At 41.7% G+C, this 25,104-nt stretch overlaps 1 protein-coding gene across 1 annotated transcript; it reads right to left on the bottom strand.

Moving 5' to 3' along the window:
• Positions 1 to 4,332: 4,332 nt before the first annotated feature.
• LOC117651833 lies at positions 4,333 to 24,578 on the bottom strand. The gene is made up of 6 exons (XM_034396240.1): positions 24,397 to 24,578; positions 17,562 to 17,696; positions 12,997 to 13,061; positions 10,745 to 11,042; positions 6,448 to 6,567; positions 4,333 to 5,279 (listed from the first exon to the last, which is right to left on the bottom strand). Exons 2-6 carry the CDS (start codon positions 17,694 to 17,696, stop codon positions 4,755 to 4,757), a joined length of 1,143 nt encoding a protein of 380 aa, XP_034252131.1. The 5' UTR covers positions 24,397 to 24,578; the 3' UTR covers positions 4,333 to 4,754.
• Between the last annotated feature and the right edge of the window lie 526 nt (positions 24,579 to 25,104).

Genomic DNA, 25,104 nt, shown 5'->3' with positions numbered 1-25,104 from the left:
TGTGGATTTTTCAACTTCCACCCATATTACGGAGATAAATCTTGCAGCAGAGAATGGTTCCCCATATGGCCGATTAAGTCCTGTCAATTTGGAACTTTTCAACTAATATATTTTCACATTAGAAGCCTTTTAAACAGAAGTAGGTATGTTCCACAACATGCGCGCCATCTAGCGGACAAACGAAATCTTGGGTTGGTCTGAATTTTCAGACTTAACCATCTAAATTTTCAGACTGCGCTGGTCTAAATTCAGGTTCTGGACGATCAGGTCGCAATTTTCATACCGGAAGGCAAAATTTTCAGACAAGCAGTCTGAAACTAGTCTGAAAAAAGATTCAGACCACCAAGTCTGACAAAAGCGGTCTGAATTTTCAGATTTTATTTAACAGTGATCGACTTTTGGGAAAAAAAAATTACGTTAAAGGGGAGAAACCGACATCAAAACTTCACCCAATCGACTCGAAACTATTTCCATCGTTTTTTCCCAGCTCTTTTTACGTAAAGAACCATTCTCGGAACAAATCGAAAACTTCAAGTAAGTACGGAGAAAAATAAAAAAAATATCATGATTCTGACCAAAAAGAAACCTTCGCTATGTTATTACAGCAAACGGGATAGATATCGCAAAACCCTTTGATATTGAATCTTTTCATATTGATCCCTACCCCAAAAAAAAGTTTCACCCCAAATCAAAGAAATGAATTTCCAAGAGTTTCTTTGGGTTTTGGGGCATGGAATCGCCTTGTAAATCAACAAGATCGAGGGATATAAAAAATTAATAGACGCATCGAAAAAACTCAACGAGTGTAGGGGGCACCTTTACTCTGCTGCCACCAGAGGTCTGCAATGGTTAGTCAACAGAGAGGGCATGATTCGGTTCCGTCGCTGAGCTTCACGAGTCGATTTTGGCAGTGCGGCTTCGAACCCCGGCAGAAGCAAAAATTTTTTTTTCGGTGTAAATGACTTTTGTAACCGCGCAAAAGTAAGCACTTGTTCCGTACAGACAGCCGAACATCCAACAGCTGCCACAGAAAAAAAAATCTTTAAAAACAAAAAAAAAAAAAAAAAAAAAAAACCGTTTGGGAGGTGCCGGGACTTGAAGGTTGTCAACAGTTCTTGTAGATCCAATAGCTATGAAGCCAACCGAGGGGTAATTCTTTCCCAAGTCACCCGAGGTCCCGAAATCGATGTCTCCGATTTCGACGAAACTTTGGGGTGTTTTTCCCTAGTAGCAAAGAGCTCCAGAAAAAATTTTAAAACTTTTTTGGTGGGCCCCAAAAAAATTTTTATCACGTATTTTGAAAAAAACACTGAAACCTGCACAAAAAATTTGTTTGTTGCCTGAGGGGGGACCTGCCCGGTTGATTTTTTTTTCTTTCAGGGTACTGAAAAAAAAAGGTCCCCGGGGCCACTGTTAAAGTCACTTGTTCCAGGAGATAAGGACCAAAAAATTCTTTTTTTTCGCGAATACCCAAAAAATGCATCCGAATTTTTTTGATGATAATTTTTTTTTAGGAAGGTCCTGTGGTGGTCTATCACCCTTATTGGTTTTGGGTTTGGACAATGGAAAACCGAATAAAAATTGTTTTTTTTCCCGTTTTTTCGCATTTTTTTGGCCCATAGTATCGCCATTTTATCGATTGATATAAGTTGAAGTCAAATCGGAGTATTTTAAAAATCCCCTTTTTTTACGCATCTAGATTAGTTGGATCCCGATCGTAAAATAGGCGATTTTAAAAATACTCCGATTTGACTTCAACTTATATCAATCGATTCGTCTTAAAAGGCAAAAAAAAGTCTAATGGCACTCATTAAGTCAGACTTAAAATGGCGATACTATGGGCCAAAACTGCGAAAAAAACGGAAAAAACGAAATTTTTTATTCGGTTTTCCTTTGGCCCAAAACCCCAAAAACCCAAAAATAAGGGGGGATAGACCACCACAGGACCTTCCAAAAAAAAATTATCATAAAAAAATTCGGATGCTTTTTTTGGGTATTCGCGAAAAACAAATTTTTTTGGTCCATATCTCCTGGAACAAGTGACTTTTTGAGTGGCCCCGGGGATTTTTTTTTTTCAGTACCATGAAAAAAAAAAATCAAACCCGGGGAGGTCACCCTCAGGCAACCCAAAAAAAAAAATTTTGTGCAGGTTTCAGTGTTTTTTACACTAGCCAGGGGAAGGCCTTCGGCCTCGATGCTGAGCTGGATTCTGCTGGAGATGGGAAAAGCATTTTCATCAGTAGTAAATTTGGATGGTTTTTTTTTGAAAATGAGCCTCTTTTCTTTTGGGGGGGGGATAGCCAGGAAGTATGCTTTTGCGCGAAGGATTGTGATTCCGCAATGGTTGGTTTCTCCTTGAATCGACGGAAGGCTATTTAATAATCTAAAACTAAATGTTCCAACCAATCCTAACCTAACCTAACGGGCTCGTGACAGATCTTACTCTACCCCTGACAGATCTTTCCCTACTCTCGACAGATCTTATTCTCAAACTAAATGGGCCAACCAATCCTAACCTAACCTAACGGGCTCGTGACAGATCTTTCTCTACTCGTGACAGATCTTTCCCTACTCTCGACCGATCTTATTCTCAAACTAAATGTTCCAACCAATCCTAACCTAACCTAACGGGCACCCTGACAGATCTTACTCTACTCGTGACAGATCTTACCCTACTCTCGACAGATCTTATTCTCAAAATAAATGGTCCAAAACCCAACCTAACCTAACCTAACGGGCTCGTGACAGATCTTTCTCTACTCGTGACAGATCTTTCCCTACTCTCGACCGATCTTATTCTCAAACTAAATGTTCCAACCAATCCTAACCTAACCTAACGGGCACGTGACAGATCTTACTCTACTCGTAACCCGATCTTTACCCTACTCCGACAGATCTTATTCTCAAACTAAATGGCGCTTGGCGTACGACTATGGAGCTTGGACTATTGACTTTGGGCTATTGGGCTTGGGCTATTGAGCTTGGACTATAGAATATTGGGCTATGGAGCTTAGGGCTATGGAGTTTGGGCTATGGAGTTGGACTATGGAGCTTGGACTATGGAGCTTGGGCTATGGAGCTTGGACTATGGAGCTTGGACTATAAACTTGGGCTATAGAGCTTGGACTATGGAGCTTCGACTATGTATACGCATATGAATATAGTAAAAATAAACAGAGGAAGATACCTCTTGTAAATAAAGGTATCGGGGGGGGGGGGCGGACAAATGAGCTATTCAAAATCCCAAACCGGGTGCTTCGCTTCGCTCAGCAAAAATACGTGATAAAAATTTTTGGGCCGACCCAAAAAAATTGAAAATTTTTTTTGGAGCTCTTTGCTACATAGGGAACACACCCACAAAGTTTCGTCGAAATCGGAGACATCGATTTTGGGACCTCGGGTGATTGGGGAAAAAATTACCCCAGACCAACAGTTCGGATCGGTTCCCAGTGGCTTTAATCGCGAAAGGAACGTATCCGTTCCGGCCGGAACTGTCATTGCAGGCCTCTGGGTTTCCACCCACGCCAGGCGCCCTCCTTCGAAAGCCCTCTTGCGTTAATATGGGGGGGTTTGGGGACGAATTGCCCCACCCTCCCTTACAGTGCAAAGTACGTTCAGGGCCCTTTTTTTCCCCACATACGCTGATAAAATTTGGCCGTAACTTAGCGACACATTTATCGCTAATACTTTTAGCGATAAGATTTGTTGAGGAATGCATAGCTTTTTAAAAACTATAGTCATACGGGAAACTAAAGGAAAATTTCACAACTAACTTGAAATTTACACATCAACGTCCAACTTCAAAAACAAGTCGTTGACCACAACAAATGTTGTTTGTCAACGACAAGTATTGTAAGTAATGTAATTATTGTAAGGGTCTGCGAAAAGTATTTAGGGAGTACTTTTGAAGCAAATTTATTTTGCATGGTTCTTTTTTTAACAATTGTAATTTCCCTATGACTTAGAAGAACAAAATACATGATTTTTCATAATATGCTGTAAGTGAGCAGATGATTGCAAAAGGTGTTGTTTCCACAAAAATTATATCTTTAAAAGGTGATAACAAGAATATTTTTTCTTCAACGACAACTTTTTTCTGACTAGATTCAACGACATTAGTTTTGCTTTGGTTCATGACGACATTCTATGTTTTGGAACGACTAAATTTTCACTCATCTGATTGTTGCTGTACAACCATATACCACTAAAAACATTTAGAGTGTGTGCGTGCAAATAAATTCGTTTATTGCTCGAATCAAGGGGTACTGAAAACTAGTGATGTGTTGAGATATTCAGTGCAAATTTATTTCTAATTTAACTTTATTTAAATGTTTTTTTTTTTAAAATTTAACATAAGGATACCACAATTTTCCTAGTGCGCATAAACTCTCTTTCCGCTTCGAAAATCTCTTTTCCTTGTGCTAGAATACACTCATAATTTCAATGAACATTATATTGAAAAGACAGAAAAAAAAAAGCAATATAGAATTAAATGCATATATCGGTACACGAGCATGAATAAAAAACCCATCCTCTCATCTTCATCAAAATCACAATCCGGGAGCCTGTAGAAAAATGTCACCATTTCGGTTTATGTTGACGCTTGCTTCAACAGCGCAGCTACCCCTATTCTTCGCTGCACACGGTGCACCGCACCTCGACGGTTGGTCCGAAAAGTGCCCTGCAGTCAGACAGCTGTCGCGAGCACGAAGTAGAATAGTGCGGAAACACGTCGCGGCGCAGAGTGAAACGCCTCAGGGCGAGAAGCCCGCACCCATGCAGCTTGGTGGGCAGGTCCCCCGTCGAAGAAAAGGGCCGGGGGCCCCGACGCTACTTGCACTCCCAGTTCTTCGGCGTGGCGGCGTGAGCGCGCACCAACGAAAATATGGTGCTCGTTGCTGTGTAAAGTTGAGATACTGAAGACCGCACTGCCACGCGACACCAGTTAAAACCACCGTGTCCCAGTTTGGAGTCGTCAGGACCAGCCTTCGCAACTTGGGCAATTTGGGCAAGCAATAGAAGAGATTCCGACTGAATCCTTCCACTTCCAGCTCCTCCAACTGCAAAGGTAAGTCCGGGATTTCGTATGACTCGGCGTGCTCAATAAGGGAGGAGACATCCAGATCCAGCTTGCGCAGAGAGGTCATGCCCTCAACAAAGCGGAGTTGTGGAAGCTGTGCCCCAATCAACCCAAGCTCCTCGACGTGCGGGTTGAGTTTCATGAGCACGGCCATGCTCCTCTCGACGTTGTAGCAGTGCAGCCCTGTGAGCTTTCGGACCTAACAACACAGATAATGTCGTCAACTACGAGGTAATATAAAAAACAAGAAAAAAGACAGGGTTGCAGCGGAGCGTCACTTCCATGATGCCAAACCAGAAGTGATCTAGTTTCGGGTCGCAACCGGCACACTAAATGCTTATGTGCTTTTACTGCCCACAACTATGGCCATATTTGAACATACGCAAGCTATGTAGAATTTCGTACTTAAATTAGGGAAAATGTTTCCATATTGAGCTTAAGTAATCATAAAATTGTTCCTACTTTGTGCACAAATTTGTACACAACTTTCGCATACAAATATGGCCAAAGCTATGGACAAGAAGTCCATGAGAATTTAGTGAGTGTGCGGGTAATACGAGGCTGCATCCGAATCATCCGGTACTGCGAATCTCTTACTAATCCACCGCCACTGACACGAACGGCCACATAGCGTCAAAATTTAAAGTGAAGGCAGAAATCTAGGCTGTTATAATATAGGCACGAACTGTATGTATCTAGATGTGTCGACAAAAACGGTGAAGGTCACACTGAGGGTGAAAGAGTCATGATCATGACTAAAATTTTGGGTCAGGAATTCTTTATTACCCAAATCTGGGTGAGGAAATTTTCCTCGCCCAAATTTGGGTAAGGAAAGTTTCCTCACCCAAATTTGGGTGAGAAAGTAAACCTCGCTCAAAATTGGGTATTGATCATATCTTTTTCATTCTCAGTGTACACACTGAGAGCGAAAGAAGTTCCGGCCAATGTCATAATTTGGCCGAGGTCCAGGTACTCCACCACCTAAATTTAGGGGAGGATCATTTTGTCACTCTAATTTGGAAAATGAAGGTTCGTTTGCCCAAATTTGAGCGATACAGGGTGTATTTACTACTCTTAAGCCAAAAAGTGTTATCATCCAGATTTGGGTGAGGGAACCTCCGTCATCCAAATTGAGGCGATAAAATAATTCTCAACCAAATTTGGTGATAACAAAAGAATACTGCACCCAAAGTATGAGTCCTGGTTGCGACTCTTTTCATTCTCAGTGTCAGCTTCGGGTTTCCAACTTGGCACTACGCTACAACCCCCTCTGAGCTCCAAGTTTGACTGAATTCATTGATTTGACTAGCTTTCAAACTCAAACTGAAAACCCTCCCGACGTGAAAGAAGCCGAAAAGGAATCTCACCCGAGCCAAGCGGTCACCGACAAGCAGGTCGTTTTTCTCGCTCGGGCTGAGTTCCCACACATCAATTTCCAGGGATGGTGGGGGCGGTGCCGCAGTTCCAGTCAGCTGCAGATCCTCGACCTGTTCAACAGATGTGACTGATCTAACGGGCTGAAGACTCCCTGATGCTCGGTTACGTCACACTGAAAATTTAAGTCGTCACGTGATGACAATTTCATGGCTAAATTTTCCTTACAAGGATGTCATCAAAACAATTGATGTCATTGTTGTCACGCCCATGCAATAAGGAGGGGCTTTGACGAAAATGTCATCACTTTGAGGAGATTGTCATTATTTGAAACTGATGAGAATATCATCCACGATTTTGTCATAAAGTGACAACAAATTTTAGAAGTGTAAGCTTACCGCCCTAGGGCGGTGGAAGTCATTGCCAGGGTGCGTCGATAGGGACGACTTTCCGACCACAACTATTGGTCAGCGCGGTTTAAAAGTTTCTTTTGTTTCGTACTGATTCCGAAAATGACCTTGGTTTTACGATAGGAGGGTGTGTCCCGGTCCCGCCAAGCTGCAAACCGAGGGGTCCTAATCAGAAGATCTCATCTGGCCGTTCCCCCAGAATCCTATCTTAAACGCAGGCGAGTTTCGCCCAGTTTGACCGCTTGGGACGGATACGAGAGGAAGCAGAACATATTTCTACGTGCGCTATTGGTTTCTTTGCACTTTCATCTTCAGATTTAAGTGAATTAAATCACAAATCGTATTGATTTGTAGCAGTATCAAATGATCAAACTGAGTGAAATTCGCCAGCGCTTAAGATTTTGAATCTCGAAATGTTGTCTTCAGTAAGTGGTAAGTATGACCCCATCCAACCACAGAACAGCCGTCCCGACAGTGTGGGAGGGAATGCGGCACCAACCAAAAGGAAAAACTCCTAAAACTCCGCATTTTGGTACACAGTTAAAACTCTACGAAGAATCACTTCGTAGAAGACGAAGGCTTTGTAAAATCCACAAAGAAATGCTTCGTGAAGCATAATCCTTGTAACACGAAGCTAATTTACAATGCCCTCATTTTCTTTGTAATTATGAGGCAAACACTTCATAGGCTTTGTCCAGTAGGACCTGCCAACTAGGCAAAAATGACGTGAAATTACCGTCAACAGGGTTAACTTGGGACACCAGGGGTAACTTGGGACAGTCTACCCTGTACAGCTTGTAGATGCTGCCATTCAGCGACGTGGGCTCCTAGCGTCAAACCCGCAGCAGGATTTTGTTTCAGAGGCCCAGGGGGTGGCAACCGCCTAGAAAGAGCGTGAAGCGATGCTCGCGCCGTCAGAGAAGAGGTTGCGCACTTGTTCGGGATTATGAAAACTAGACTGTCTTTTTCAAAGCGCTTTGCACCGATGGAAAGGGCTTGAAATTTAGGGTGCATTAGGCGTATTGCTCTTCTCGAAACTCCCCCCTTACCTGATGTTAAGGTGCAGTGAAAACCCCCGAAAAACACGAGAAATCATCAAATTTAGGAAAAAACTCGAATGCGCCATGTTGATGTAAATGATTCCGCCCTTGTGTTCGGTTCAATTGGAAGTACCGGGCAGTCTACTAGGCCTAATGCACCCCAAATTTTGTGCTCTTTTGATCTGTGCAAAGCGTTTTGCAATTAATGGCCTAGATCTTACAATCGAAGCAAAATAAGTAACCCCTGCACCTCACTCGCGCATGGCTTCACGCGCTTCCTAGGCCGTTGCCGCCCCCTGAGAGGCCTCAGGGCACGCGCGGAAAGGTGGAAGAGGTGCATAACATCACAATTAGTATTTGAGAAACGGGAAACTACATAATAGGGTTTTTGACAAAATATGTCAATCATTGACAAGTTGACCCTAGTGCAAGGAGTGAAATGCAGATTTGGCCGATTAGTCTCTATGGGTTGTTAGATCATACATAGACAATAACGTTCGCAAAAGGGCGTTGATTTCAGTTTTCCCATCTTCGGTCCAGACATCAATTTATCAAAACTCGAAATTTTACGGGGTAACTTGGGACAGTCTTTTCCTCATGTTTCCAGCAGTCTTAGCCTTCTAGGAGTTGACTGACTCGGTCTCTGACATAACTTAAACTTCGGATTTTACGCTGATGATGGAAAGGGGTGCCTTGCTCTGCAGTTTTGTCTTCTGGTAATCCATATTTTGAAATTTTCAGAAAATGCTTGGATGCACCGGTAAAACTGAAGCGTAGTTGTATACTTGATTCAAGCAAGACTTTACGCTTGACGTCAAGCGTAGAGAAGAAATTCTCCCATGCATTTCGATAGGCGGGAGAGGGGCAAAGTGGAGAACTATGCTTGAAGCCGAGCGTAGCTCTACTACGCTTGAAGAAAGGCGTAAAACTACGCTTGAGTTCTACCAGTGTAATACCAGTAGAAAAGAGAGTTCCACGTGGAGTCCTATATATAGTCCAATATCGGTCCTTCAAGTGTTCCTAGGCCTGAATTCTTGGTCTACATGTTGTGACTTAAATTCATTACATCCATTAACATCAATAGATGCATGAGAATGCAGCTATTTACCTGCTGTCCCCGGTCATGGGGTAACTTGGGACACTCTTTCGGGACCGCTGGGAAACGATATAATCGAGGCAAATGAACCTGACAAGCATGAAATCATGGGAAAAGGGTCAAAATTTAACACAGTTAGGATCCATTGGTCTGGGTTGAGAATCTTGCCTCTGGCGTTCATAAAGCGTGAAAAAGTGTCCCAAGTTACCCCCGTTGACGGTACGTAGGCGAAACCGCTTCACGTTCACACCTATAGGCTGGCGGAGTCGTATCCCTCCGCGCGGTCAACATAACATATAAATGTCCCGGTTTTCGCTGATTTCAAAAGAAATGACGCATCGTTTTTCTGTAATGATACATCTAAACCGTTTCTAGAATGAAGTGGGGCACTATAATTGAGGTAATGTGACATGTCCGCGAAACATCGGAACACTGCTAATCCAAGTGTGGACCAGGTCCACACTTGGATTAGCAGTGAATTTTATCGTGATTATAGTACATCGGTTTTGACGAAATTCAGCAGTAAAGAAGGATCTGACGTCAGTGGGTTCCGAAAAAAATCAGCTTTTACGAATTGTATGGTTAAACTGCTAACTTTTGAGTAGTTTTTTCATAATTGCCATTGCAAAATTAGGCCCCATAAGATTAGCATTGTAACATAGTCCCTCTGGTCCTCGCGGATGAACACAGATTCGGCCCACTCCGCCAGCCTATAAAGGGTAACTTGTAAACTACTGCAGCTACGCCAAATCCAACACCACCATTAGGCCAAATCCAACACTACCGTTGTGTTCTTGGCGTGTTAACGTCCATCAAGGAGGATAGACTAGAATTCTTTGTAACAGAAATAATAAAAGGTCTAGTCCTTCGACACTTTGCAATGGGTCAGACCCATTATGGGTGCAACCTGTTTACATGGGTACTTTTCACGCACCCATTACATGGGTTAGACCCATCAGAATGGGTTGAACCCAATTAAGGTGAGGTGTGGGTGAAAATGGAAACTTCTATACCACTTGGCTGTGGTGGTTGAAACTTAAGGGCGTGTAAGTACTAGGTAGAAAACTATTACACACCAAATTTCATCCAAATCTACCCACCCATTTAGCCGCAGTAGGCTTTTTTCATTGAAATTAAGCGTATAGTAGAAAAATCAGCCAGGCAAAGTTTTTTGACGGAATGATCTGAAATTTGTTTTGGAGTTACCTAAACTCCTGTACTTCAATGTAACAGAGAGATATTTGAATTTTATTTTTCTATTTTGACTGAGCAAGCTTCACAATATTTTAATTGGAAAAAATAAGTTTTTTCCACTTTAAGTTTAACGATTTAAGAAAGTGTGCTATTTGAAGTATCTCTCTGTTACATGGACCACAAAGAACTACTCCAAGAGGTATGGCCAGTATAAAACAAAACTGCATGCGTAGCCAGTTGACGGAGTAGAAAAAAAATTTCTTCAACACTTGTCATAAGAGTTGGGTGACCAGAAAAGGCGAATGCATACACCAGTGCATGTTAGATGAACCACTCACTTAGGGGTTCATAACACAGACCGTTAGGACATGCTGTCGGTAATAGAAGAATATTTTACATTAAAATAACAAGTGGATTAAATCTATCATTTTAATCAATTTTGGTAAAAATTTTCACCCACACCTCACCTTAAATAGGCTAAATAGTGCCCATTTGATTGGGTTCACAGCAAATGGCTTTTGTCTGCTATGAACGCGCGTTTATCTCTCACCTTGCGCAAAAGCTGATCTTGCGTCTGCCGCATGTCCTGCATCTCACGCTGAACATCCTGAAGGCCTAGCTGCAGGTCCAGATGCCCTAGCTGCAGGTCCTGAAGACCTTGCTGCAGGTCCTGAAGACCTTGCTGCAGGGTCTGAAGACCTTGCTGCAGGTCCTGGAGAACTTGCTGATCAGCCTGGCGCTGCTCCTGCTGAACACGCCTCTGGCGCACGCTGCAAGGCCTGTGGGCGGCGTCGGCACAGGCACCGCGGAACCGAAGACCACACGTCTCACACCAAGGCTCGTCGGCCCTGCCAGAAAAAGAGATAGTGGAAGCACGTTTAAAAAGTACCTAATTTATGTACAAATTTGTCCATAACTAACATATGTTCACACTCAATCTTGTACAATTTTGAACGAGCTATCACAGCTTTTTGAGCACACGAACTCTTTGTTCAAACTTAAGGGGGGACCCTGGTGAAAAAACCGCCAAAATTGCCAAAAATAGTATTTTTAAAGTTTATAGATAAAAATGTGCATAGAAGCTTTCAGATTCAACAGGTTGAACACCTTTAAGCTAAGTGGATAGTTTCTTTATCATTTGGACGGAAATAACATTGAGATCAGTTGTCGTTGGCTTCTACCCTCAACTTCACAGCTTTGCTCAGTGGACAAAAAATTTTGTCGTAGAAAGACTTCCTGCGTTCCTGGTTGACACCTACATGAGTCGTATTGCATGGACTCTATTCATTGATGACTTGTCGACAAATTTTAGTGACGGAATCTTGATATCAGCCCCTACTTATTTAAAACACACCTAAAGTTTGAAAAAAGGGAAAAAAATCCCTTTTTTTTAAATGTTAAAATTTGAAAACTCATATCTCAGGACAGAAGCTGAATTTGAAAATTCCGTCACTAAAATCTCTTCAATACATCTTTAGGATAACCCAAAAAAATTTTCAAGACTTTCCGTCCCAATGAAAGACGCAGGAAGATTTTTCCCCCACGCTCTAAAAACACTAAAAAGCACTTTTCTCAGAGACCGTTCAGCATTTTGGATTGAATTTTGTTTTGGGAACTCACCATAATGAACCTCATATTTAAGCAAAGTTTCAACTTTCTGGGATTATTTTGAAGCCTACTTGAAAGTTTCACCAGGGTCCCCCCTTAATACATAAAACTTTCCATAATAATAAAAGATTCCAGCATCATCAATTAATTGTAAATGAGCATATTACTTAGTACAATCGGTTAAAACAAAAATTATACGTGACTTAAGGGGAGGTTCTGGTGAAAATCTTGCCATTTCCCAAATGGATCCCAGTGTCATAATTTGTTCGGAATATAAGATCTTTCTTTGAGGAGACTAAAATTTGATTTTTGAAGGCACATGCCAGGCTCTGAACCCAGTCGAAGAGTCTTTTTGAGCCTATTTCGGCTGTATCTTAAAAAATCTCCTTGCGCATACTATTTTTTCGTAAAAGGTTGACCTTGACATTTTTCACTTCTTCGATTCATTTTCAAAAAATTCCGGCATGCATAGCTCAAAATTTCCATTATATTATTAACTGTAAGCTTTTTAAGCTGAAAAGTCCCTAAAATTTGTCTATTTTGTACATTTTTGCTCCATTATAGTGACATGATTGGTTAGAAAGCTTGCGAATGAAAATGTAATTTACATATTGAGTTGTGCATGCCGGCATCTTTCAAAAATGAATCGAAGAAGTGAAAAATGCCAAGGCCAACCTTTTCCGACAAAATAGTATGCGCAAGAAGATTTTCAAAGTTAAGCCTAAATAGGAGAAAATGGCTCTGCAACTGGGTTCAGAGCATAGAATGTGAGTCCCCAATGAAAATTTTTATTAATTACTTGGAAAAACATCAAATTTTTTACTAATTTTCACAGCGGGACCTATTTAGGAGAAAATAGCATTTTCACCAGAACCTCCCCTTAAAGAAAATCGGCAAGACCAACCAAACTGGTACGTTTAGACAGGACGCGAACGAATTTTAAAGTTGAAGCCAGGCAAGGAGAGTTTTTCGAGTGGGTTCAGAACAAAGCACGAGAGCACTCAAATTTTAATAGTTATAATAGTTAATAGTTATTTTAATAGTTATCTTCGTATTTTGAATTTAAACAAATTTTCACAGGGATTCATTTACAAAACAAATGTTTATAGATCCAGTCCCTTAAATGAATTAGTTATTAGTGTCGTTGGTAAAGGCATCCACAGACGGACAGGGGCACTAAAAGATCTCACTCACCTAGCTGGCATCTCCGCAAGCAGCGCGAAGTTGTCGGGGAAGTTCATGGGGTTGTCCCTGAAGGCCTAAAACGAAAGGAAGAGTTGAGGCAATGGCCGGCGAGCACTCTTAAAAATCATGCCAACCTATGTGTAAGCAAACGCAACTAATTTTTGTCGCGGCGAACTAACTGTTCGCAGAATTGCGAACTAACTGTTCGCAGAATTGCGAACTAACTGTTCGCAGAATTGCGAACTAACTGTTCGCAGAATTGCGGGGGCAGGGCGGGGGCAGGGCCATTCTCACGAGTCTACTTCACTAACCCGAATTATCACTTGCCCGAATTGTCACTAACCCGAATCTTCACTAGGCATGTTAGATAAACCACTCACTTAGGGGTTCATAACACAGACCGTTGGACATGCTGTCGGTAATAGAAGAATATTTTACATTAAAATAACAAGTGGATTAAATCTATCATTTTAATCAATTTTGGTAAAAATTTTCACCCACACCTCACCTTAAATAGGCTAAATAGTGCCCATTTGATTGGGTTCACAGCAAATGGCTTTTGTCTGCTATGAACGCGCGTTTATCTCTCACCTTGCGCAAAAGCTGATCTTGCGTCTGCCGCATGTCCTGCATCTCACGCTGAACATCCTGAAGGCCTAGCTGCAGGTCCAGATGCCCTAGCTGCAGGTCCTGAAGACCTTGCTGCAGGTCCTGAAGACCTTGCTGCAGGGTCTGAAGACCTTGCTGCAGGTCCTGGAGAACTTGCTGATCAGCCTGGCGCTGCTCCTGCTGAACACGCCTCTGGCGCACGCTGCAAGGCCTGTGGGCGGCGTCGGCACAGGCACCGGGGAAACCCGAAGACCACACGTCTCACACCAAGGCTCGTCGGCCCTGCCAGAAAAAGAGATAGTGGAAGCACGTTTAAAAAGTACCTAATTTATGTACAAATTTGTCCATAACTAACATATGTTCACACTCAATCTTGTACAATTTTGAACGAGCTATCACAGCTTTTTGAGCACACGAACTCTTTGTTCAAACTTAAGGGGGGACCCTGGTGAAAAACCCCCAAAAATTGCCAAAAATAGTATTTTTAAAGTTTATAGATAAAAATGTGCATAGAAGCTTTCAGATTCAACAGGTTGAACACCTTTAAGCTAAGTGGATAGTTTCTTTATCATTTGGACGGAAATAACATTGAGATCAGTTGTCGTTGGCTTCTACCCTCAACTTCACAGCTTTGCTCAGTGGACAAAAAATTTTGTCGTAGAAAGACTTCCTGCGTTCCTGGTTGACACCTACATGAGTCGTATTGCATGGACTCTATTCATTGATGACTTGTCGACAAATTTTAGTGACGGAATCTTGATATCAGCCCTACTTATTTTAAAACACACCTAAAAGTTTGAAAAAAGGGAAAAAAATCCCTTTTTTTTAAATGTTAAAATTTGAAAACTCATATCTCAGGACAGAAGCTGAATTTGAAAATTCCGTCACTAAAATCTCTTCAATACATCTTTAGGATAACCCAAAAAAATTTTCAAGACTTTCCGTCCCAATGAAAGACGCAGGAAGATTTTTCCCCAACGCTCTAAAAAACACTAAAAAGCCACTTTTCTCAGAGACCGTTCAGCATTTTGGATTGAATTTTGTTTTGGGAACTCACCATAATGAACCTCATATTTAAGCAAAGTTTCAACTTTCTGGGATTATTTTGAAGCCTACTTGAAAGTTTCACCGGGGTCCCCCCTTAATACATAAAACTTTCCATAATAATAAAAGATTCCAGCATCATCAAATTTAAATTTTAAAAGAGCATATTACTTAGTACAATCGGTTAAAACAAAAATTTTACGTGACTTAAGGGGAGGTTCTGGTGAAAATCTTGCCATTTCCCAAATGGATCCCAGTGTCATAATTTGTTCGGAATATAAAATCTTTCTTTGAGGAGACTAAAATTTGATTTTTGAAGGCACATGCCAGGCTCTGAACCCAGTCGAAGAGTCTTTTTGAGCCTATTTCGGCTGTATCTTAAAAAATCTCCTTGCGCATACTATTTTTTCGTAAAAGGTTGACCTTGACATTTTTCACTTCTTCGATTCATTTTCAAAAAAATTTCCCGGGATGCATAGCTCAAAATTTCCATTATATTATTACTGTAAGCTTTTTAAAACTGAAAAGTCCCTAAAATTTGTCATTTTGTACTTTTTGCTCCATTATAGTGACATGATTGGTTAGAAAGCTTGCGAATGAAAATGTAATTTACATATTGAGTTGTGCATGCCGGCATCTTTCAAAAATGAATCGAAGAAGTGAAAAAAGCCAAGGCCAACCTTTTCCGACAAAATAGTATGCGCAAGAAGATTTTCAAAGTTAAGCCTAAATAGGAGAAAATGGCTCTGCAACTGGGTTCAGAGCATAGAATGTGAGTCCCCAATGAAAATTTTTTTTAATTACTTGGAAAAAAATCAAATTTTTTACTAATTTTCACAGCGGGACCTATTTAGGAGAAAATAGCATTTTCACCAGAACCTCCCCTTAAAGAAAATCGGCAAGACCAACCAAACTGGTACGTTTAGACAGGACGCGAACGAATTTTAAAATTGAAGCCAGGCAAGGAGATTTTTCGAGTGGGTTCAGAACAAAGCACGAGAGCACTCAAATTTTAATAGTTATAATAGTTAATAGTTATTTTTAAAAGTTATCTTCGTATTTTGAATTTAAACAAATTTTCACAGGGATTCATTTACAAAACAAATGTTTTTAGATCCAGTCCCTTAAATGAATTAGTTATTAGTGTCGTTGGTAAAGGCATCCACAGACGGACAGGGGCACTAAAAGATCTCACTCACCTAGCTGGCATCTCCGCAAGCAGCGCGAAGTTGTCGGGGAAGTTCATGGGGTTGTCCCTGAAGGCCCAAAACGAAAGGAAGAGTTGAGGCAATGGCCGGGGAGCACTCTTAAAAAACATGCCAACCTATGTGTAAGCAAACGCAACTAATTTTTTTCGCGGCGAACTAACTGTTCGCAGAATTGCGAACTAACTGTTCGCAGAATTGCGAACAACTGTTCGCAGAATTGCGAACTAACTGTTCGCAGAATTGCGGGGGCAGGGCGGGGGCAGGGCCATTCTCACGAGTCTACTTCACTAACCCGAATTATCACTTGCCCGAATTGTCACTAACCCGAATCTTCACTAGGCCCAATTATCACTAACCCGAAAACACGACCATTTAGTCCAGAAAGAAATTTTTTTCACTGACCCGAATTGTCACTAGCCCGAAATTTCATAGCCCGAAAACATGCGTGCAGGAGCGTTGTTTCACTGGCCCGAATTTTCACTAACCCGAATTGTCACTAGCCCGAAAGCGGAGCGTTTCCATTCCTGGTCCCACTAACCCGAATTGTCTGTCACTAACCCGAAATGTGGAGGGGGTGGCCACACCTAGTGTCTTCAAGAGTGTCTGAAAATAAACTGTCCAACCTATACTAACCTAACGGGCTCGCGAAAATCTTACTCTAACTAAGACAGATCCTTCTCTAACTAAGACAGATCTTACTCTAACTAAGACAGATCTTTCTCTAAGACAGATCTTTCTCTAACTTAGACAGATCTTACTCTAACCGCGACAGATCTTACTCTAACTGCGACAGATCTTACTCTAAGACAGATCTTACTCTAAGACAGATCTTACTCTAAGACAGATCTTACTCTAACTAGGGCAGATCTTACTCTAACCGCGACAGTTCTTACTCGAACCGCGACAGACCAGCCCTATTCGCGGCAGATCTAACCCCGCAGAAGCGGATACTTCCCCACCCCGGTGCCGAGTTTCGGGTAGTGACAATTCGGGGTTTGTCAAACACTTATTCCACAGACGTGGCCTTCGGGTTAGTGACAATTCGGCCAAGTGATAATTCGGGCTAGTGAGACACAACCATAAAATTGCAAAAAGGGCGGAACTACTTCAGGGAAAATTTGGGCTAGTGATAATTCGGGTTTGTGACAAATTCGGGTTACTGAAACTGCCTTGTGGGATGTTCGGGCTAGTGATAATTCGGGCTAGTGAAGATTCGGGTAAGTGACAATTCGGGCAAGTGATAATTCGGGTTAGTGAAGAACTCCCGAGTTTAATGTCCGATGTCTTCAGCTCAGAATACTACTCGACCAGCAGAACCTTTTCAATGCCCAAAGGACATACAGTAATAGCTACCATGGCAAGTGGCACCTCACAGTAGGCCAGAAGACCGACGGAGGCGGCCAAAATCCTAGACTCGTTTTGAGCTCCAGAGTCGCTCAAAGAGACTCGAACTGAACTAGTGACCCCAACAATGGATTCCTTGTTCGGAGAGCAATCCATTGGTGGGGTCACACGTTCGGTTCGAGTCCCATTTAGCGATTCTGGAGCTCGAATCGCGTCTAGAGTTTAGCCCGCCTCAAACCGGCCTTCTGGCCCACTGTGCACCTATCGAAAGGAGGCGAAAGATGTGACTGAGATCTAACAGACGTAAGTCACTGACAATCCTGCTGCTGCTCACTGAAACTGAAAGACTGACATCGGGTCTGATCTCACCTTCCTGTCCTGAGGGCATTCATTGCCGAAGTTGGGGTTCTGCAGGCAGGGCAGGCAGAATGTGTGTCCGCAAGGCAGGACCTTCGGGCGGCGCCCGTCCACGTCGTAGACATCGAAGCACACGGAGCACTCCATCTGCACAAAGCAACATAATGCATGAGAGATGCACCGACACAGTCCCACTTGAGGGGGAAATCACTCTTAAAAACTGTGACCCGACTACTCCCTATTACGTTCTATTACAGAAGGCTTGTAACGCTTGAAAATTACAAGGTTTAGGCTAAAATCGGACCCTAAATAGGCAGAATTTTAAAACATTTGGCTATTACGCTATTACTATTACGCGTAATACACGGAAAAAAATTATTTCGCTACTCCAGCGAAACTGCGTTTGCTAGACTAAAGTTCGCTGAAGTGGCGAAAATAAACGCTGACACAAGGATTTAGAACGCTAGTTTAGCGAACCCCAGTTGGCTAATTTAGCAATCACATTTTGCCTACCTACGAGCGAATTTATTTGCTAAACGAACAAACACCATGCCAGAGGTGGGCGCAGGACACAAGTGCGAACCTCTGGCTGATGCGAGGAGAATGACATGGTAGTCTGGAGGCAAAGCGTGCGTCTCGTATTGAGGAGATCACGGGTTCAAATCCTACTGAGGTTGAATATTTGTCAAGCTGAGCGTCACCTGGTACCATACGGTGCAAATCCATTGGGTTGGACCAACGTCAAGCAGCAAGCATGTTAACGCTGGATGAGCCAGCGATACGCTTTTTGCTAGGGCAAAGACTGTTCGCTATTTCAGCGAACAGAAGTCGCTAACACATTCCTAGCCAATATCCCATGTCTGCCCCAGCGTTCATGAATCGCAATCCCAGCAATATTTGTTTGCTATTCCAGAGAATATTTGTTTGGCGAACAAAAGTTCGCTGTTTCAGCGAATTTGCCCCTCGTCTCAAATCTAGAAGGCCGAAATTCGCTATCAGCGATTTTCTCGTTGAATCGGCGAATTTCTTTTTTTTCCGTGTACTAGGAATCGGTGACGACCCGACTATTGCGCGAGTGATTTCCCCTCGGCCCCACTGTTAATTTGTTTCTTGATGAAACTTCAGACTGTTTCGACTTGAGTAAATATGCAGAATCGCCTACTGAAAATTTTGACTAAATCCTTTGGAGTCCGAAATAAGTCTTTAGCTAATAGGCTGCTCGTGGTCTACAATATTCGTCCAAAATTTTCTGAATTATCTGATTTTTGGTCTGGAAGTCACAGCAGGCAAGTGTTCCCAAAACTCGGAAAAACAATGATGAATGCATTTGGACCTCATGTGAGAGACGTGCTCCAGGGGACCGTCTCGGTAGTAAATTGAGTGTAGGGAAGTCCCGTTGTTGGAGGACTCTTCCCCGGCCTCACCAAGGGTTGGCCTGACGCACCCAGGAAATCGCGGCACGGAGCCACCCGCGAGAGGTAACTTCTAGTGACAATTGTTAAACTCGTACGTTTAGCAGATATAATTCTGGCATAGGAGCATGTCTTTCGGCACAGCCAATAAAGTGACATCTATTTTGAGGAGTAAATATTGAAACAGAAAAAAGAGGCTTTTTAACAACAGGCTCTTACACATACTAAAATAAAGGGAAGTAAAGAACTACAGAAACGAGCTGCAGATGAACAACTGCAGTTTCATCTTCAGTTCAACTACAAATCCTTCCACGCGGGGCGGCACTGGCACCACCTGGCGGAGAGACAAATACTTTCTAATTGAACACATTTTGACCCCAGAATCAGGTTGGAATCGCAATTAGGCATAATTTGAACAGAATTTTCAGAATGTCTGACGTTCTCGAGGGTGTCAAGCTCAAAGGTGTCTTGCAGTAAGACCAGGAAGCCCGTTGCATAATTTGAACAGAATTTTCAGCCTGTCAATTTTCAAAATGTCTGACGTTCTCGAGGGTGCCAAGCTCAAAGGTGTCTTGCAGTAAGACCAGGAAGACCGGTAACTTCATACAATGCAAATGCAATGCTGAAGTACCTTTACTGGCGATACCATGTAGAATCGCCAACAAACGGCCTTACCAAACAAATCTTGCCTTCAGAATGACGATGCACAAGAAGTATCGCCTTGCGCCATTAAACTAAGAACTTCCAAATTTTTGCGATATTTCTGTGTACTGCCGTTTGGAAGGCATTACTTTTCCGTAAGGCCGTTAATTGGCGACACTCAATTGCATCGCCAAAAAAGGCAATAAGAGTATCGCCTTTGGATTTACAGTGTACGTACTCGAAAGGGGGGTTCTGAGGGCGCCCTCAATAATAGAAAACCCGAATGCTGTTTGGACTAGCGAACACTCGTAAAACTATTTAGTTACGTTTTAAAACGTTACTCTATCACTCAAAAACTGAGATTCTTGGAATAAGATAGGCATACTTATCTTTAGTATATTTTAGTCTAAAATACGAACCTAGTATAATATACTTAAATTAAGAGGGAAATAGTCTTAGTATATTTTTCTTATGCGACACTCTTAAATTAAGAATGTGTATTCTTGTTTTTAGAAGGCTGTTTTCTTCACTCATATTCTAAACTTTAGTATATTTTTCTCACATAATGCTGATCACCAGCTAAATCAATTTAACTTCCTGGATCCGTGGAATATCTAAAATTATCGCCTGGGTCCCTCTGACTACGCGTCGAATATCAGAGTGCCCAGATAGCAGATCAGCACTATCAAAAATTCTCCTCACAGTGACCATAGCTGATGACCCGTGGTGCTGACTGGAGTGGCAGAGCCCCTGAACCCTATCAAGCGACGACCCGGAGCCGTGCGTGAGAGCGAACTTATACTCACATTTATTGAGCTAATATTGAAGCGATAGAAATCAATTTTGCCGTGGGAGAGTCATTGCACCTCAAACGTTTATTCTGTATAGGTTTTTAATAAGAAGGACACCATATTACGGCTGCAAAAGCACTTTTTAACCCAAGACGTAAATAGAGCGACACTAGCGCCACCTAGCGGATGATGACAATACTATCCATTTTGTAGCTCTAGAATATTATTTGTTTGGCTCCGACTGTACTTAACAAAAGGGTAACTCAATAGATTACTAGTATTTACTTTGCTAATTTCAATATGGTAGAGAGATTTTGAAAAAAAAAAAAATATATAATTAAGCACTAATAATTTTTATAGATCTCTGAAACTTAAAGTTGCATTAAAGTAATTCTTTTCACACTTGTTGTAGTCCCTAAGACAATAATCTAAACAGTTGTACTTCTAATGATCATGGAAAATTTGTGAAGTGTAAGATTTAACTTTTCTTTTGGACTTTCACGACAAAGTCAGTTTACGTCAACTTGTCGCAGACTTTTGGTCACTTTGTCTGAGGGATGTACTGAAATGAATTCAATTCTGAAACAGAATTCCACTTGTGGTATAGCCACCAGTGTCAGTTTTTACACCCCTCAATCATTGCCAATGTTTTTAGAAATTTGTGTGGGAGACGACAAAATTTCTTCTACGTAAACCTCAATCGTTTGAAAACTTATGAAGCTTCAACAATAATTCTGGGTTCATCTCATGGAAAACTAATATTTTAAAAGATTAATTATTTGAAAAGGAATAAATTTAAAACAAACCTGAATGTCTATCCAAGGACAACAGTATTTCAACTTAGTTTGCAGTGAGTGTGTAGCATAAGTATTCAAATTTCTGAGGACATTGTACAAGTTACAATGCAAACTTTCTAGTTATGAGAATAAATACTGAATGTTAGTATATCGATAAGAGGATTTCTTTAGAGTATGTATTAGTATGGAAATATACTAGCTTTGAGAATATATACTGAAAGTTAGTATACTGATTAGAGGATTTCTTTAGAATATGTTTTAGTATGGATATATACTAGATCCAAGAAAGAGAGTTTTTGAGTGATGCTAGTCAAGCATAAAGTTACACGGTAAAAACGGAACCTGGTTTTCCCAGGAAGCCAATGGTGAAGGCACAGGCGATTTCCAGGGAGTTCCTGGGAAAACCAGGAACCGTTTTTACCGTGTACACTCTAAAAAAAGTTACAGAATTTTGTATCATTTTTGATGCAGGATTTGGTATCACCTCCATTGGTTACAAATACACTGTTAAAAAAATCCATCTTAATTTTAAGAAACTTTTTTATGAAGCAGTTTACAAAGACTTTTTGCTAGTAAAATTAATAAACTTTTTCTTCTTAAAAGTAAGAACCAAATATGAAAAGTAATAATCTGTTTCTTAAAAGATAGTTTTGCATTTAAGAAGAATTTAATATAGAGTAGGGAAAAATTGAACGCATTATGTACGTTATGAGTTATTCATTGTATGGTAGTAGTCGATTTCACTGCCGAAGATGCTTGGAAGCGTGGTTGCAACTCGGTCTCGAACCCGGGATACCGGATTACTGCACCGTGACGCTACCAACTGCGCCACGAGTGAGCTCTGGGAGGCGGGCCCTAGGATGTGGATGATGACTCCAAGCCTCTCGGCGGAGACTCCGCTAGGCAGCGGAAGCGCTCATCCAAGGGCCTCCAAACACGACTTCACTTGAGGAAGATCATCCAAATTTGTTCTTTACGTACACTGGTAGTGGAGCGTCAAATGATCACAATTTTAACTGGCAGGATGAGAATCAAATAAGAAAAGTCATAGTAATTTTGAATTTTAAGAAACAAATTATTGCATTTGGCAAACAATCTCAAATTTTATGAACCTGTTTTTCAATTTTAATAAAGTTTCTGAAAGTTACCAATATTTTCATTACTTGTCAGAAATGTTTTGGTAAATGTAAAAAATTTTCTTAAACTTCACAAAACTTTATGAGTTTTCATATCCTTACAAAAGGTTATTAAAATTAAGATGAGATTATGTATTAAATTTAAGAATTTTTTTTAACAGTGATGTTTGTATCAGTGATATAGAATTTTGTAACAGATGTGCCGGTTACAGAAAAATGAATCATTTTGGACCTTGATACAGAAATTTGTTACATGAAGGTTGCAATATTATGTTTGTAACATAACTGATACAGAAAATTGTAACTGGATACTAAATTCTGTATCAGAGATTAAAACATAATGTTTTAACGGCAAAATTGAACAGCAGTGCCCATAGAGACAAGTTAAACTTAGAGTTTTCATGTGCTTTTATTTTTCCCGACTCTGAATAAGAGATTCAGTCTCGTGTATGCTTGGCTGACAAGGCCTCCGTCCCTTACCGCACGCGCCTCAGGTCACCGGCTACCTGCGCCGCGTCCTCCACGGCGTCCGCACAGCACAGTTGGTAGCGTGGCGGGCCGCCAACCCAGAGTTAGGGGTTCGATTCCCGACTTCTCGGAGTACATCTGGGAAAGTTGTGACTTGAAGAATGGCATAAGGACCTTCAATCAGACCCACGGAGACTACGTTCGAACAAAGTTCTCATTTTGAAGCTTGATTTGGAAGAATAACGACTGTTTACAAATTTTGTAACCGTTACGAAATTCTGTAACCAAGTTACAAAGAAAAAAATTGTATCCATCGTGATACAAATTTCTGTAGCACATGTTATTGAAAAAGCTGCGTAACCATGTTACAAAATTCTGTACTGATTTTTTTTTAGAGTGTACGCTTGAAGACATTACGCTTGACATGAAGCATAATATGGAAATACCCCCATGCGTTAGGATAAGGGGAATTTTGACGTATGAGCCTGTTACGCATGGTTTCAAGCGTAACCGATTAGGCTTGAAAACAGAGGGTAATACTATGCTTTGGTTTTTCCAGTGAACACGTCGATCAGTACGCCGATGTAAGGGACGGAGCCTGCAGAAGGCAGGCCAGCGCCGCAGGCCAAGATGTGAACGCCAGGCGTGGATTTTCGGAACTGGCGCAGCATCGCGAAGCCTGTTACGACAAGCCAAGGTCTGGCGTGCCCTACCTTGTGAAGTATTTTCACTGCAAATCAGTGAATCGCGATATATCGAAAGTACAATATCCACGAATTTTTAAGGATGAATTTTTTTAACAAGCCCTTCGGCAAGAACTTTGATGGAGTATCTTTGCGTCACGTACTTTGAGAAAAGACGACTTTACGTCATGTGGCTTCAACGACGGCAGTACACCCTGATTTCTTCACGATGTCTTGACACACATTCAGTTCGTCTGGCAGCTTTGGGACTCCTAAGCCAAGTGTGGACCCCCTTTTAGCTCACGTTATGAAGCTTCGATCACATTTCGACGCCTCCCAACTGCTTGTCGACAGTTATGATCGTCTTAGATCTGCTCAAGCAGTTGGGAGGCGTCGAAATGTGATCGAAGCTTCACAACGTGAACTACAAGGGGGTCCACACTTGGCTAACGAGTCCCAAAGCTGCCAGACGAACTGAATGTGTGTCAGGACATTTTGAAGAAATCACGGTGTAACTGCCGCCGTTGAAGCCATAGGACGCCTTACCACAATTTCCAAGGAATCCGAGTGAATTTACAAAGCTGTTCAATCGGACATCACTTTTCTGATATCGACTCGTCTAGAGGACACAAAAGAAATTGTCCACACGTGTCACAGGTTGGTTGGGGTGTGAAAGAGAGGTTGATCTTCAATTCCGAATTCCTTTAAAGGAAACTTGTTGACAATATAAAGTGTAAGGTTTTGAAGGTCAATAGCTGTCCCATCCATGCCTGACATGTGTTGGCTTTGTTTTGTTCGAAACCTATCCACTTCTACATATATAAATTTGGACCGCCTCGAAAATTCTCACAAACGCCAAGAATACAAGATATCCCCGAGGGTGGAAGCACTAGTGCTGGCGTACCCATGTGTACTCACACGTATTAAGAGATCAGCCAGAACCCCTCTGCCGCCAGTTCGAACACTCGGCGTGGTGGTTTCCCTCTTGGCTGCCTGACTAAGAGATGCCACGCGCGCCACCGTTTCCTCTCCTGTTTCAAACGCCCCCACGCCCACCTGGCTCTCGCAGGCGGCGCGCACTTTCAACTCCCCTCCGATTTGGCTTGCCATATCTTATTGAAGAATTTCCCTCGTGCTTTCTGTCTGCTTAAGCTGTCCCTCTGCGAAGCTTGTCGGTGAGCGTGCGTACTTGTAGTGCGTGGGTGTGTGTTTGGAAGGGAAAGAGTAATTTCACATGTGCCTCCGTATCATATAGCCTTAAGGTGAGGTGAGGGTAAAAATTTGTACCAAAATTCATTAAAATGATAAATTTTATTCACTTGTTATTTTCATGTACAATAGTCTTCTATTACCGACAGCATGTCCTAAAGGTCTGTGTTTTGAACCTTTAAAAGTGTGCGCCTTTTCGGCTCTTTAAATGTATTACGAAGAAATTTCCCATAATACGAAGGAAATGGCGCAAGCATAATACGAAGGTGGTTTTTCTTCGTATTACGAAGGTTTTTCTTTGTATCTTACAATGAAAAAGCTATAAAGGTTCGTATGACGAAGGAATAATGCTTCGTATTGTGCTTGCGCCGAATTCACTGTAACATACGAATAACACAGGTCAAATTTCAATTTAAG

This window comes from Thrips palmi, unplaced genomic scaffold, assembly GCF_012932325.1.
Source record: "Thrips palmi isolate BJ-2018 unplaced genomic scaffold, TpBJ-2018v1 HiC_scaffold_6, whole genome shotgun sequence".
In the NCBI taxonomy this organism is placed as follows: domain Eukaryota; kingdom Metazoa; phylum Arthropoda; class Insecta; order Thysanoptera; family Thripidae; genus Thrips; species Thrips palmi.
Note: the sequence above shows the minus strand (reverse complement) of the source record. Positions and strands in the feature narration are given on the sequence as shown.